Here is a 15,474-nt window from a genome sequence, read left to right on the forward strand (position 1 = left end):
GGAGAGCTTCCTGATAGAGGGATAAAGATGAAAGCCCTTTAAAAAGTACAGTAATTGGAATTCCCTGGCACTCCAGTGGTTAGGACTCAGTGCTTATACTGCTAGGGCATAGGTTCGATCCCTGTTCGAAGAGCTAAGATCCAGGCAAGCTGAGATCCTGTAAGCCAGGTGCCATGGCCCCAAAATAATAAAAATAAAAAGTAAGGCATAAAGCTTTGCACAAGATGATCATATCCTACTCATTCCTGTCTGGGTCCCTCCTCATTACTCTCCATCTAAATCCTGATGTTCCCTCCACTTCCAGGCAGCCTTCCCTGACTGCCCCTGCCCCTGGTGTTCTCCTCCTGTTTCCTTCCTTGGGAATGGGTGTGGGGTCAGGATAACCCTGCTCCCCCACCGTCTGTTCATTGTTTACTCACACGCATGTGTGGTCTTGCCTGCCAGGGAGACTGTGCGCTTGTGATAATTGAGGCCGTGTCTTCCTCTCCTTTCACGTCTCTCCCACCACTCATGAGATGCCACAGTGGTGAGTACCTAGGAGGGACTGACGAGTGCCTGGTGCTTTGCTCCTGCAGGTTTGAGAAGATGGTCAGTGGCATGTACCTGGGCGAGCTGGTCCGACTGATCCTGGTCAAGATGGCCAAGGAGGGCCTCTTATTTGAAGGGCGGATCACCCCAGAGCTGCTCACCAGAGGGAAGTTTAACACCAGTGATGTGTCGGCCATCGAAAAGTAGGTGCCTCCCCTCAAGGCTTTCTAGGGGGCATGGGGCAGAGAAGAACAACGGGTCTCTCATTACCTGCTTGAGTCCTGGTTTGCTGGGCTTCTCCTGAGGAGTGTTAGGGCTTTCTGGGCCGGTCTCCCCTCTCACTTGGCTGACCCACCCTGGGCTGCTCTCCCTGCGGGCACCTGGTGGCAGCACATTAAAAAGTTGTCGAGTTAGGGGCAAATGCTTCTTGAATGGTGTGATTACCAAAGCATCCCCTTCTCCTTCACTCTCCCCCGACCCCACATACAGCTGATCCTGGAGATGAACAGGAACTGATTGAGCTCAGGCCTGGGTTAATCCCGCCTTGGGATATCAGGGTCTTCACCAGACAGTGTTCCAGGGAACCCTACTGACCTCAAGATCATTAGGTGTTCCCCGAAGAAATGGGTTTTGTGGTCACTAGGACTGGGAAATATTTAGAGAAGTATAAGTACTCATTAACATATAAAAGAAAGCCTAGTTCACTTTGGGTAACTGGTCATTTCCCACAATCCTTTTGAAACTGAAGCACCCTCTGCACTCTCCCTACCCCACTCCCCTCTCTGTCTCCCACCCTCCACACCCCCCCCCCCCCCGCCCCCTGTTCTTTCACTTGTTCACAGCCACACATGTTCCTTGGCACAAGTTTGAGAAGCACTGGTTAACAGATGAGATAGGACAGATAGACACAGGACAGAGTCCAGCCAGCAACCTAGCTTCTATCTTTTGACCTCAACATAAGAACCCCAGACTTCTCTGTCTCAAGTCCACCCAAGGCCTGCAAATAACAGGCCTTGATGTAGCCTAATGTCTGAAGGGCACCTGTCCTGTGACTGGTTCCGTGTGCCACCAGGTTCTATTCTGGATTCAGGAGACTCCACATAGCCATGTGAGGCCACCTGCTTAAAGATAGGGTTAGCCTGATGCTAGAGATGCCCTTTCATGCCCACTGCCCATGGTGTGGTCCTGGAAATTCAGAGCTGGTGGCATCGTAGCTTGGCTCCAGGGAGAAGATGCTGATGTAAATGGAAAGGGGTTTATCTGAACCTACTCTTTTTGAGTCCTGGCCTTTTCTTAGGACCTCTCCTTCAGGACCTGCAGTGCTACAGTCAATAGGGAGCCACACTCCCGAGTTTCCAACAGTCTCCCTTCTCAGGTCTCCTGCTCAGCTGTTGGGAGGGGAGGGAGCAAGAGACTTGTGGCTTATCTCAGAATCATTGACAAAGTCAGGAAATGCCTGCCTTCCTCTGGGCCTGTTTACGGTGTTGGCTCTTTGGTTACCAAGAAACAAAACCCACTTGAACTAGCTCAAGAAGGCATCTATGTTGTAATAAAGCCTATCTCAAAAAAAAAAATTTATTAAGAACATCTTACCAGTGAAGATATATTGGAAGCATTCTCTTTAAATTCAGGACCAAGATAGTATCACCTGATTCTTTTTTTTGTTTGTTTCATTGGAGGATAATTGCTTTAACAATGCTGTATTGGTTTCTGCTATACAACAACATGAATCAGCCATAAGTATGCATATGTCCCCTCCCTCTTGAACCTCTCTCCCACCCCTTCCCACCCCTCTGGGTTTTCAGAGCACCTAGTTAAGTGCCCTGTGTTAGTATCACCTGTTTCTATTTAGCATTGTCCTGGAGCCTTAGCTCCAATATTTTTTTTACGAAACAAAAAAGGAAAAGAAATTAAAGGCATAAGAATTAAAAAAGAGGAAGTAAAACTGTCGTTAATTGCAAATATATTTGTATGGAATACCAACATATCTAGACAAGTGAATAGAATAAAAAAGAGGTTAGGAATGATGTCTGGAGATAAGATACAAAAGTTAATTATATTTCTATGTATTGACAGTAATTAAAATATGTACATATTTTAAAATCTTTTAGACTATTTTTAGAATTACAGAAAAACTACAAAGATAGTATGTATCTCTTACCCAGTGTTTCCCGTTGTTAACATTTTAATATGGTACATTTAAAATACGTGTGTATATGTACTTTTTTTTAAGACAACATCTACAATAGTAATAAAACTATATCCTCCAGGATATACTTTAAATTCAACAAAAGCTATACAAAGCATATATGCAGCAAATTATGGACTTCCCAGGTGGCTCAGTGGTAAAGAATCCACCTGCCAAGCAGGAGAAGTGGGTTCGATCCCTGGGTCAGGAAGATCCCCTGGAGAAGGAAATGGCAACCCACTCCAGTACTCTTGCCTGGGAAATCCCATGGGCAGAGAAGCCTGGCAGGCCACAGTCCATGGGGTACCAAAAGAGGTGGACATGACTTAGTGACTAAATAACAAAAATGCAGGAAATTAAACGCTGACTGGAAAAATCATGGAAGAATGTGTAAGAATCCAGGGGCATACTACAGACCCAAAGACCAGGAGATTTCCTCACATCTCTGAAGCACTGAGCCCTGGGATGCAAGCAGCTATTTCTCCACCTGTTCCGGGCCCATGTGGTCTGCCTCTCTTCTCCTCCATGTGCCTGACATAACTTAACCATCACAGTTTTTCCTCCTGCTGCTTTCTGACTTCTTAACGGAGGAGACCCCGTCTCAGGCACTTTTCCCTTGCCACACACACATGATGAATGATCAGTTCACCTCCCCAGGACCTTCAAGCCCCAGTGCTCACAGCAGTGCACTGCCTGCTGTAGTCCTTAACTAACGAGTTTTGGCCTCTGACTTCACAGGAATAAGGAAGGCCTCCACAATGCCAAAGAAATCCTGACCCGCCTGGGAGTGGAGCCGTCTGATGACGACTGTGTTGCGGTTCAGCACGTGTGCACCATCGTCTCATTTCGCTCTGCCAACCTGGTGGCGGCGACCCTGGGTGCCATCTTGAGCCGCCTTCGAGATAACAAGGGCACGCCCAGGCTGCGGACCACGGTTGGTGTCGACGGGTCCCTTTACAAGACGCACCCACAGTGAGTCCCCTTTGCTCTAATTGGCACTCAGCACCTGCCCTGGCTAAGGACCGTCTCCAGAGGTCAGACTTTTGCACCCAGTGAAAGTTTTTGGCAGATAAGACAACATCTAGTTTTGGACAGAAGGGTCAGAGTTGCCCACTTGGAGAAATGTCTGGCTCTCAGCTGATTCCCACTGGTGTTGCTTCTGCACTGCTCTGTCATCTCTCCTCATTTCAGAAGTCTCGTTAGAGACGTCTCTAGCTGCCGGGAGCACTGGGTGGAATGTGTCTGTATCTTCAATTCTTTTACTTGTCTGCATTTAATCAGGGACCATCATCCTCACTGTAGTTTGGGTCATACATGTGCTGCCCACATGCCTGTGTTAGAAGCTCCTGTGAGTTTCTAAAGCTCCCCAAACACTCAGATAGTACACAGGCGGCTTGTCGACACTTTGCATCTGCAAGCCAATGAGAGATTAGGTTGTCAGTGCTGCTGCTGCTGCTAAGTCGCTTCAGTCGTGTCCGGCTCTGTGCGACCCCATAGACGGCAGCCCATCCAGCTCACCCGTCCCTGGGATTCTCCAGGCAAGAACACTGGAGTAGGTTGCCATTTCCTCCTCCAATGCATGAAAATGAAAAGTGAAAGTGAAGTCGTTCAGTCCTGTCTGACTCTTAGTGACCCCATGGACTGCAGCCTACCAGGCTCCTCCATCCATGGGATTCTCCAGGCAAGAGTACTGGAGTAGGGTGCCATTGCCTTCTCCGATAATCCTGACTAAACCAAATACCGAAAGGTTGTCAGTAGTCCTCACTTAGACGCTGCCTTCTTGTCTGTTGGACTCCTTAGTGTCAGAAGCCTTCTTTGGCCACTAAGAACACGGTTTGTATTTTTTTAAAAAGCTAAAGGTGAATTCTAAGTCTTTATGTACTGAGTTTTATTTGTTTATTTTAATTAATTTTTTAAAGCTTTTTTTGATGTGGGTCATTTTAAAGTCTTCATTGAATTTATTACATTGTTGCTTCTGTTTTTTTGGCCATGAAGCATGTAGGATCTTAGCCCCCCTTTCAGGGATTGAACCCACACCCCTGCATTGGAAGGTTAAGTCTTAACCCCTGGACTGCCAGGGAAGTCCCTGTATTGAGTTTTTAAAATGACTGCCTATAAGTTGTTTTTTTTTTTTTTTTTAACACATGACCTCAGGTATTTCTCCCATTGTATACATAATGTGCCTGTGAAGTGGCTTGCAGATACTGTGCCTTCATACTAGGTCTCGAAACAGTTAAATGAAGACTGACTTAAACAGATAATTCAGTGTTACTGAGGGGATGGGGTTTGAGCTAGTTAGCTGTTGTTATCTGCCAGGTTCACAATTTTATTTCTTTGTATTCTTAGAGTGTTTGTAAAATTTTTGATAATGCAATTAGCCATTAAAAAATTCCTTGGCTTATTTTTGGACAAGAAAGCTTAGGCATTTACATCACATTAAAATAATTTTCTAGTTGTGATAAAATGTACATAATATAAAATTTACCATCTCAACCATTTTTTGAGTGTACAGGTCAGTGAATTTAAGTTCATTCATACTGTTGTGCAGCCATCACCACCAGCCATCTCTTGAACTCTTCATCTACAACATCATATTAAAAAAAATAATTGTTTAAATACAGATTAAAATACAAAGTAACATATTTTTGGTATAGAAACTTCAAATAGTTCCAAAAATGCCAGAGGGAAGTCATTTTTGATCCCATCCCCTGGAACTGACCATTCTTATCATTTTGGGGTTCTAGATTCCCATTTTCCTTTGGCAAGCAGCCTTCCATACTTACAACAGACCACAAACCTGGAGAAAATTCTGTGTCATACTGAGTCCTGTCCTAAAGTCCTCTTCTAACCACTAAAAAATATCTCAGCTCTTGGGGACTGAGGGAGAGGGCCAAGTGAAAATGAAAAACAAGAGCAAGTCTTTATTGAGCCCCTGCTTAGCGCCAGTTATTCATTGAAGCATTTGATGAACTCAGTTGAGTTCCTTCCTCATCATTATCAGCCAGATGCTGCCATCTGAATTGACTCCAGGATTAAGTAATAGGCCCAGGTCCCCTGGTGTGGAAGTGGGGACTTTTTTTTTTTTTTAAGATTTTTTTATGTGGACCATTTTTAAAGTCTTTATTGAAGTTGTTCCAACACTGCTTCTGTTTTACATTTTGGTTTTTTAGCCCTGAGGCATGTGGAATCTTAGCTCCCTGACAATGGATCTAACCTGTACCCCTTGCACTGGAAGGCAAAGTCTTAACCACTGGACCTCCAAGGAAGTCCCTTCCGGTCTGACTTTTAAGCACTGGGCTCTTTCTTAACCAGTGAACTGTATTATCTCTTTGTCAGGGTGGACAACAGATTTTTGAACCCTGAATTTTCTGTACTCGATACAATTTTTTTTTTGGCTGCACGGTATGTGGGATCCTAGTTCCCTGGTCAGGGATCAAACCTGTGCCCCCTGCACTGGAAACATGGAGTCCTAACTATTAGACCACCAGAAAAGGCCCTCGATATTCGTATAATAATGAGAGCCCCCTCTTTTTGTCTGTGACTATGGGTAATTTCAGTTTTCCTTTTTCCCTGTCTGCGTTTGCTAACTTGTCTACAGTGGATGTGTTGTAGACTTGAATAACGAGGAAAGTGAGTGTAGAAGATGGAATTAAAGTGTGGAAAAAGAAGGGGATCCTAGGGGTCCCTACAGTCTGGCTCAGTCTATCTACTGTGCACCCCTCCCCCCAGGTATTCTCGGCGTTTCCACAAGACTCTGCGGCGCTTGGTACCCGACTGTGATGTGCGTTTCCTCCTCTCCGAGAGCGGCAGTGGCAAGGGGGCCGCCATGGTGACTGCCGTGGCCTACCGCCTGGCTGAGCAGCACCGGCAGATAGAGGAGACCCTGGCCCACTTCAGCCTCACCAAGGAAATGCTGCTGGAGGTGAAAAAGCGGATGCGGGCTGAGATGGAATTGGGGCTGGGCAAGCAGACGCATGACAAGGCTGTGGTCAAGATGTTGCCCTCCTTCGTCCGGAGCACTCCTGATGGGACTGGTGAGGACCTGAGCTGGGGGTTCACACGTGCCTCCTGCTTCTCATACCAGTGGCCAAGTCACTGGGGCTGCCGGGAGGTTGGCTTCTCCAGGGGACACATTGACACTGGGATGGGTGGCATGATTTTGGCAAGAGTTCGAAACTCACTGAAACCTCTCAAAGATTTTTTTTTTTTTTTTTATGTAGACCATTTCTAAAGTCTTTACTGAATTTGTTACAATGTTGCTTCTGTTTTATGTTTTGTGTTTTTGACCATGAGGGATGTGGAACTCCCCAACCAGGGATCGAACTCATATCCCCTGCATTAGAAAGTGAAATGTTAACCACTGGACCACCAGTGAAGTCCCTCTCTTCCATTTTTACCACTGACTTGCTTGCTGCATGTGAGACTCCAGGCAGCTGACCTCCCCTGGTCCGGACTCCCACGCAGGCGCTGTCTTTAAAACCACAGCCCTGACTCGGAATTGTTTAAAGAACAGAGCTGGGCGGATTCTGAAGCACTGAGATTGCTTGTAGGTCCTTTGCTTAACACAGTAAGGCAGAGGAAGGATAACACTCAGCTCCTCCTTCCCAGGTGGAGAGTGTGAGAGGCTCACAGAGGCCTGGGGAGTTTTACATCCAGGCACATCGGAGCTCAGCATCCAACCTGTGCTGTGACCTTGCTGATCCAGTTGGTTCATCCACGGGGCCTTTTGTCTTCTGGTGTGACTTGGAGACTGTAGTGGTCATGAGTTCGTGCCCACCTCTCTGAGTCTGGGCTGTATGCTGAGAAAAGACTAAACAGTTTCTCCCCTGTGTTTGATAAGGGTTTCCTCCCTTGAAGGTTTGAAGTCTTGGACTTACTGGCTGCCAGGAGGTGAAATTCACTCTTCTTGACCTTCTTAATGTTCTTGACTACAACAGAGAACGGTGACTTCTTGGCCCTGGATCTTGGAGGAACGAATTTCCGCGTCCTGCTGGTGAAAATCCGTAGTGGGAAAAAGAGATCGGTGGAAATGCACAATAAGATCTACGCCATTCCCATTGAAATCATGCAGGGCACTGGGGAGGAGGTAAGATAGTGTTGCTTTTCCCTCACCAAGGCACGTGTGCGTCACACACGTGGCCACTGGCGTTACTGGGCCCAGAGCCTCCATGTGATACGCTCTCCAGGGCAGTTGGGTCCGTGCTGCCCCAAAGTGTCAGGTGCATTCAGCCAGTCTGGGCTGCGGATGCTCGGGCCCCTCTGAAGATCTGAGGGAGGGCACCTTGCTCTGCCTGTGTCATTGTGTGTGTGTGTGTGTGTGTGTGTGTGTGTGTGTGTGCGTGCGCGCTGAGGGTGTGAAACCAGAGCTGCATGAGTAATCCCTTCTTTTCTTCTAAAGCTGTTTGACCACATCGTTTCCTGCATCTCTGACTTCCTGGACTACATGGGCATCAAGGGCCCTAAAATGCCTCTGGGCTTCACATTTTCGTTTCCCTGCAAGCAGACGAGCTTAGATGCGGTGAGTCTCTTTTTTTCCAGGCCTCAGACGTCGGGCAGTGCTGACCGACTGTTGGCCGGTGTGGGTCAGCTCTTGAAGCCTCCTCCAGACTCTGTGTCACCCCTCGATTCTGGACAATTTAGCTGTCACAGAGGGTTGACCCAGCTCTTAGGCCACACCCTCCGAAACATCTTCAGACTCTTCTCTACTCTTAAAGCATGTGCCTCTTCTGGAAGCCTTCTGGGCCTCCAGGCAAAAAGAATCTCGCCCTCCTTAGTGTCTCCTGTTTCTTCTCATGTTGCCTGGTTATAGCACTTTTTACCCAGTTTTTAGTGCTCTTCTGTATCTTTCTTTTCTTCAATGTCATTTGATTCTTGAGCCAAGGATCTGTGTTCCCCACAGGCCCTAGCCCAGTGTGCCAGCAGAAAAGATGCTTCATAAATGTTTATTCAGTAAATGGAAGGACACAGGGTTCAAGGTCAGGGCTTGAGCACCTGCTGAGGACTGAGAACACTGGGCAGGCAGTTCCTGCCCTCAGGGAGCCCCCAGTCAGTGAAGCATCCCAGCCCTTAGACCAGCAGCTCCAGCGCCACGCTTAGGGGTCCTGGTGGGGCAGGGGGACAGTCCGTGTGGAAGGAGCTGACTGTTGAGAGTCATGCAGGCAGGCCCCGTCCTGTTGTTGCGGGTGCCTGTGTTTTCCCAGGTAGGGGTATGGCCAGGGAGGAAGCTGTGGTGCTGGCATCACATGACATAGGTCTTAGGCCAGGGTTTGCAGCATATGATTGGCAGCAGTTGAGAGGCTAGGTAGGGCCACCTGCCTCTGGAAGCCAGTTAATCCAGTCACAGTGCTGACTCGGGGCTTTTTCCCTCTTAAAGGCTTTGAGATCTCAACAGGTGGATCCACGTAAACTTGTTTTGGGCAGTTTTTAAGGGTGATTTTTTAAAGGTCTGGTGGTTTTTAAAAGCAGTTCACTTGTACCGTCATCATAGTGAGTACATAGCTAGCAAGTATATAAACTCCAGTCAAGCCTAAAGTTGACTTTAGGTAGTAACAGAGTTACTGAAAGTTTGCATTTCTCCACTTCTGTTTTGGGCAAACTGTTCTTCAGGGGAACTATTTGGTTATACCACGGGCAGCACCATTAACTCTCTATGCTTCAGTTCAGTTCAGTCGCTCAGTCGTGTCCATCTCTTCGTGACCCCATGAATCGCAGCATGCCAGGCCTCCCTGTCCATCACCATCTCCCGGAGTTCACCCAAACTCACGTCCATCGAGTCAGTGATGCCATCCAGCCATCTCATCCTTTGTCGTCCCCTTCTCCTCCTGCCCCCAATCCCTCCCAGCATCAGAGTCTTTTCCAATGAGTCAACTCTTTGCATGAGGTGGCCAAAGTACTGGAGTTTCAGCTTTAGCATCATTCTTTCCAAAGAACACCCAGGGCTGATCTCCTTTAGATTCTCCGTTTGTGAAGTGGCACTTATAAACCAGACCACTGTGAGAACGGTGAGAGGGGGCAGGCCTGGGAGGACTCTTCATATTCTACTCGTTTGTGCCTCAGATGTTCCAGCGTCATCTCGCTGTACTGTCTTAGCAGGTGTTTACTCTGGAAGGAGGGAGTGGCATTTTGTGTTCTGCCTGGAAGGATTAATGACACAAGACTCTGCGGTGCCCTTCTTGTTGCAGGGTATCTTAATCACCTGGACCAAAGGTTTTAAGGCAACCGACTGCGTGGGGCATGATGTAGCAACCTTACTGAGGGAGGCGATAAAAAGGAGAGAGGTAACTATTAAAAGGATGTTTTTAAAAATCTTTACTGCTTTTTTCAGGTTATGTTTTGATCTTTTGGCTGTACCACATAGCATGTGGAATCTTATTTCCCCAAGCAGGAATTGAACCCTTGGCCCTTGCATTGGAAGCTCAGAGTCTTAACCACTGAACTGCCAGTCTTAACCACTGAACTGCTCCTTTCTTCAGATTATAAAAACTGTACTTGATTGGGAATTCTCTGGTGACCCAGTGGTTAGGACTCCACAGTTCCACTGTAGGGGGCACAGGTTTGATACCTGGTTGTGGAACTAAGATCCCACCAGCTACTCTGTACGACCAAAAAAAAAGGTTGTACTTGTATAGAATTCAGTCGATATAGAGGTATGCGACAAGAATACTAACATTCCCCGCAACCGATGGCAATAAAATATCAGAACAGTTTCATGTCACTAAGGGATAGTTTAAGGAATGTAAAATCATGGCTCTCCTCTAGCTTGAAAAAGGGAAAAGCAGCTCCTGTCTATGCGGCACAGCCTGGCACTGTCGCGGGGCACAGCCACCATCACAGCCCCCCTGCGACAGTGATGGAAGCAGGTGAGAAAGAAGCACTCCATCATCACAGCAGAACTTGGCTCACACTTGGAGATGGCCCTGCCTCCTGACTGCACCCAGTCCAGAGCCAAACCCCACTTCTTGGCACCCTCCCTAAAACCACCAGCACAGGCTCAAATCCCATTCTTGTGCTTTTTAACACATTCTGAGTCACCCCATGGGATGTGTTTGCCTGTGTTGCAGCCAACCAGCCAGGAAGCCCAGCTTTATCCACTGTGGGTGCGTGTCTATGGGTGTGGTCTTTGGCTGGAGGACATTGACAAAACGTAAAGTGAAAAATTAGCTCCTTAGTTAATGAGGGAATCAGTAAGAAGTTAAAGAAAAAAATCCATTCAAGTCTCTCTGGTTCAGAAGAGCAGATAAATACACAGGCAGTTAGGAAGGCTGAAATGAATAGGCACGAAGAGGAGCTGGTTGTTCCTGGAAGAATATGCTAGACAACAGTTAATGTTTCATTGAAAAGTAATCTGATGACTCATTTTGCCCATTTCACAAACTTTTAGTGTTATTCCAGTGTACTTTCCATGTGTATACAAATATACACACATTTTAAAAATGGGAGTCATTCCATATTTACTATATTACAGCTGCTTGGTTTTTTTTTTTTTTTTTTCCATTTAATATGAAACCAGGAGTCTTTCACATTACTACATAGAGGCCAACCTCACTCGCTTTCTTGGCTGCACAGGATTCCAGGGTTTGCCTGCGTAGGCCTTCCATAGCCCCCTTTGATCTGCATTCCAGTTGTTTCTCCTGGCTCTCCTGAGTCACGGAGAAAATACGCTTGTATGTGCCTTTGTGTACTTGCTTGCCTGGACAGATTCTGAGACGTGGATTTGGTATTTCTGTCACACCCTCTGAAGGCTATCGTTTTTACCTGCTGAGACGGAGAGCTGCGTGGCCATGATCCCTCGGCTTTTCTCCGTCCCACAGCGCCCTCTGGGCTGCCTCTCTGGTGCTCAGTGGCATCTTGGAAATGGGTAGAATGCATCCTTCTGAATTCAGGCTTCAGATGCACCTTTAATAGCAGATGTTTAGTGAAGGAGCATCTCGTTACCTTTCACAGGCTGGTAAGGAAACAGTTTCAGATGACGCACCAGTGGCTTTCTGACTGGCATGCAGCAGAATGAACCTGCAGACCTCAAGCCGGGCAGTGCGTGTCCTTCCCCTAAAGCTAAACTTGTCTCTTTCTTTCCAAAGGAATTTGACCTGGATGTGGTGGCTGTGGTCAACGACACGGTGGGCACCATGATGACCTGTGCTTATGAGGAGCCCACCTGCGAGGTTGGACTCATCGTAGGTGGGTGTCCTAGAAGGTCTTTTTCCGTGGCAGGGAAGGCTGGGTTTTCCTGTTTTGTGGGGCCCTGAGTCAGCATCTCAGTGCTCGATGGGAGACATCGTACATCTGTCAGCACTGTCCCCTTACACTGCCAGAGTTGCATTGTGGACTGAGGCTGCAGGGCTCTCCAGAGGTTTCCCCTCCTAACACCCACCCCAGGAGGCTGTGCACTGACCATGAGCAGATTGTCAGAAACTGAACTTTCCGGGAGTGAGGCTCCTGGTAGCTCTCATGGGCCCAGTGGACAGGGTGGGAGGGCCTGGAGCTGACCTACTCAGCAGGGCAACTCAAGAGGGCTTGTATGGAGGGACTTGGGCAGGTGTTGCAGGGCCAGGTCTGTGGCTGGGAAGGAAGCAGAGCCTGCTCTTTTGCTGACTGTAGAGAAGGGCCAGAGGGCAGTCTGGATGCCATTTGGCCTTCAGCAGCAGTGGCCCACCAGCTGCTGAAGAGAGAGGCATGTTACTGAGCCAACCTAGGTCTACTCGCCCAGTAAAGCCAATCTACTGACACTGGGATATGGTGAAGGGAAAACCACTTTTTTTTTTTTGATAGAAAAAGAGGTAGTTTATTAGCATAGGATAAAAGTACAGTATTTATTGTAAGGCACCATACAAGGAATCCAGGACAGTCAGTGCTCAAAAAGTCTGAACTCCCCAGTTGGTTTCAGCAAAGTCATTTTAAAGGGCTTCCCTGGTAGCTCAGACGGTAAAGAACCCACCTGCATTTCAGGAGACTGGGGTTTGATCTCTGGGTTGGGAAGATCCTCTGAAGGAGGGCATGGCAACCCACTCCAGGATTCTTGCCTGGAGAATCCCATGGACAGAGGAGCCTGGTGGGCTACAGTTCATGGGGTCCCAAAGAAGGCCAGGTGAGGGAGGGAGTCCCAGAATGTGATCATCTCATGCACAATTCTCTGACTGGTTGATGGTGAGACAGCAGGGTGGTGTCACAGGGGTTAACATTATCAGTCCTTAGGCTCCACCAGGCCTGTGGGCTGTGTGCCCAAGGTCAGCAAGAAGCTAGTATCTTCCATTTGGTGGGGGTTTTGGCATCTGTAAAACAACTCAGGAAATGTTCTTTGGACGTATTATCTAGGCACTTCAGAGAGGAGCTAAAGCAGACTGTGGGAGAAGGGTCTGTCCAGGGAAGGCCCCATAGGTTCCTGCTTGGTTATAGGCAGAAGGATTATCTTTTGGCTTTTCAGGCTTTTCCTTTATAATCCAAGTAGGGGTCTGGGCCTTCAGAGCACAAAATTCCAGAAGCATCTTGATTTAGGTTGCAAGAAAACCATTTGTTTAATTGATCCTGCTCCTAGTCTCAGGAATGCTAAGAAAATGCCTGGTTTCTTAGTCAACACCTGCAGACCTCCCTGGGCAGAGAGGGTTAGCACCCTGCTGCGTAGACCTGGGCGATTGGGAGAAGGCCCCAGCAGGCTGCCTTCCTGGTGCCAGGAAGACCTTTTCCTTTATTAATCCACTTTTGGCTTCAGTGGAGATTTAAAAGACTGAGGAGCAGCTCCAGGGGAAGGTTGGTTGAGGCCTGACTTTGGGGCGCTTTGTTTCTTTCTTTCTTTTGCAAAGCTTGCTTTCTCCTCCTGGTCCCTTCCCCTTTCTGCTTATGAATGGCCTTAGGTGTGAAATGCAAAGCTAGAGTGACTCAGCACTTTCTCTGCTTCCGGTCTGACTGAGTAAGACCCACAGATTTAGGGACAGGGGTGTGGGGGAGGTGTAGGAGGGGTTCTGCTGCCTTCAGAGTCACTCTTTGCCATCAGTTGATCTCAGCACAGAACTCGCCCAGCAAGTTTGCATATTTCGTTTTTTTTTTTGTACCCCTTCCATTTCTGGGCCTCTTCTCTCAATTTTACACTCTAGGTGAAAGAGAACTGAGAAAGCAAAAGTAATCCAGTGATGTTAATCCAAAACTGGGCTGGCTTCTTGGTGGGCATTGAGCCAAAAGACACAGCCAAACCAAAGATCAGAAGGAGAACATTGGGGATCTTTCCCAAAGCAGTGTTGGGGAAGTTTTAAGCTAAGGGTACTTGCATATGCATGAAATACCTTGGGCTTGGTCGGAGGAGAATTCAGTATAGAGTTGGGGCAAAAGTTGACAGTCCAGGTTTAATTTGATTTAAGTCACAAGGGTCAGAAAGGTCAACATCATCATCCTTTCAGTCAGTTCAGTTGCTTAGTCGTGTCCGACTCTTTGCGACCCCTTGGACTGCAGCACACCAGGCTTCCCTGTCCTTCATTATCTCTCTCGGAGATTGCTCAAACTCATGTCTATCGAGTCAGGGATGCCATCCAGCCATCTCACGCTTTGCTGTCCCCTTCTCCTCCTGCCTTCAATCTTTCTCAGCATCAGGATCAGTTCTTTGCATGAGTCAGTTCTTTGCATCAAGTGGCCAAAGTACTGGAGCTTCAGCTTCAGCATCAGTCCCTGCAATGAATACTCAGGACTGATTTCCTTTAGGATTGACTGGTTTGATCTTCCTGCAGTCCCAGGGACTCTCAAAAGTCTTCTGCAACACCACAGTTCAAACGCATTAATTCTTTGGCGCTCAGCTTTCTTTATGATCCAATTCTCACATCCATACATGACGATCTGGCAGTTGAGTGCCTGAGCAGGGTTTAAAGTCTGCAAAACAGCTCAGGAAAGTGCTTCAGGCTAATCTTTAACATGAAACAGAACTAGGAATCTTTACAACTGATTTATTATTTTTGCTATTATTACTTCTCTTGCCTGATAATAGTTTATTCTTTTGTCCCTTAAGATCATTATTATTGAGATTTGTTGAAGAGCAAGAATTGTGGCCAAACTTAGATCACAAAATGCATTAGGCCAAAATGGCTTCACTAATGTCAAGAAAGTCATGCCTGTTTATCTTTCTCCAGGGACCCCCTACCCTATCTGCTTATAGTTATACAGTCAGAAGCATCTGCAAATTCTACTTAAGTTTCTTTAAAGGGCATAAAACAACCTGAGCCCACTTGTCTAGTTGGTAGGGGTGTCTTTGTGTCCCTTAATGATGTTGAAAATCCATCTACTGTGCATCCCACCCAGGGTGGGTCCATGGTGCTCTAGGGCCTTGTGAATCTCACGTGTGGTCCATGGACCAGCAACATCAGCATCATCTGAGAGCGTATTAGAAATGCAGGGTCTTGGGACTCACCCTTCACCTCCTGAATCAGGAAATCCATCTTAACAACTCCTCAGGGGATTCAGGTATATAGAAAAATATCTGTGTGAGGGACTCCTTGTTTGGTTGATTGGTTTTTAAATTTCCCGTCCATTCACCGAGACAAAGCCAACAACCACAAGTTTGATATCTGGCAATTAAAACTGTTATGAAAGTTTTAGAACACTTCCTCCCAACATCTGTACCTAAATCCTCCTGGATGAGAACAGCAAAGTTTGGGTTCCAACCCTAGTCCTTAAGGGGCCACACTCCGAGTAGCCCTGTCCTGGGAGATCACGGATGGAAATCAGAGGCTCCTGACCCCCTGGAAGCCATTTGTCAGACTATGTGTATACAGTGTGTGGGT

General features: G+C 47.3%; 1 protein-coding gene across 4 annotated transcripts in view; it reads left to right on the forward strand.

The window, feature by feature from the left end:
- HK1 (hexokinase 1) overlaps positions 1-15,474 on the forward strand; it is a 131,828-nt gene that overhangs the window by 106,748 nt on the left and 9,606 nt on the right. For all 4 annotated transcript variants that reach the window (XM_070781822.1, XM_070781821.1, XM_070781823.1 and 1 more), the window contains 7 exons: positions 576-731; positions 3,455-3,688; positions 6,446-6,750; positions 7,654-7,802; positions 8,115-8,234; positions 9,898-9,993; positions 11,794-11,893. In XM_070781822.1, coding sequence (XP_070637923.1) covers positions 576-731; positions 3,455-3,688; positions 6,446-6,750; positions 7,654-7,802; positions 8,115-8,234; positions 9,898-9,993; positions 11,794-11,893 — 1,160 coding nt within the window. The remainder of the gene's footprint in view (positions 1-575; positions 732-3,454; positions 3,689-6,445; positions 6,751-7,653; positions 7,803-8,114; positions 8,235-9,897; positions 9,994-11,793; positions 11,894-15,474) is intronic.

Source organism: Bos indicus, chromosome 28 (genome assembly GCF_029378745.1).
Source record: "Bos indicus isolate NIAB-ARS_2022 breed Sahiwal x Tharparkar chromosome 28, NIAB-ARS_B.indTharparkar_mat_pri_1.0, whole genome shotgun sequence".
Taxonomy (NCBI): domain Eukaryota; kingdom Metazoa; phylum Chordata; class Mammalia; order Artiodactyla; family Bovidae; genus Bos; species Bos indicus.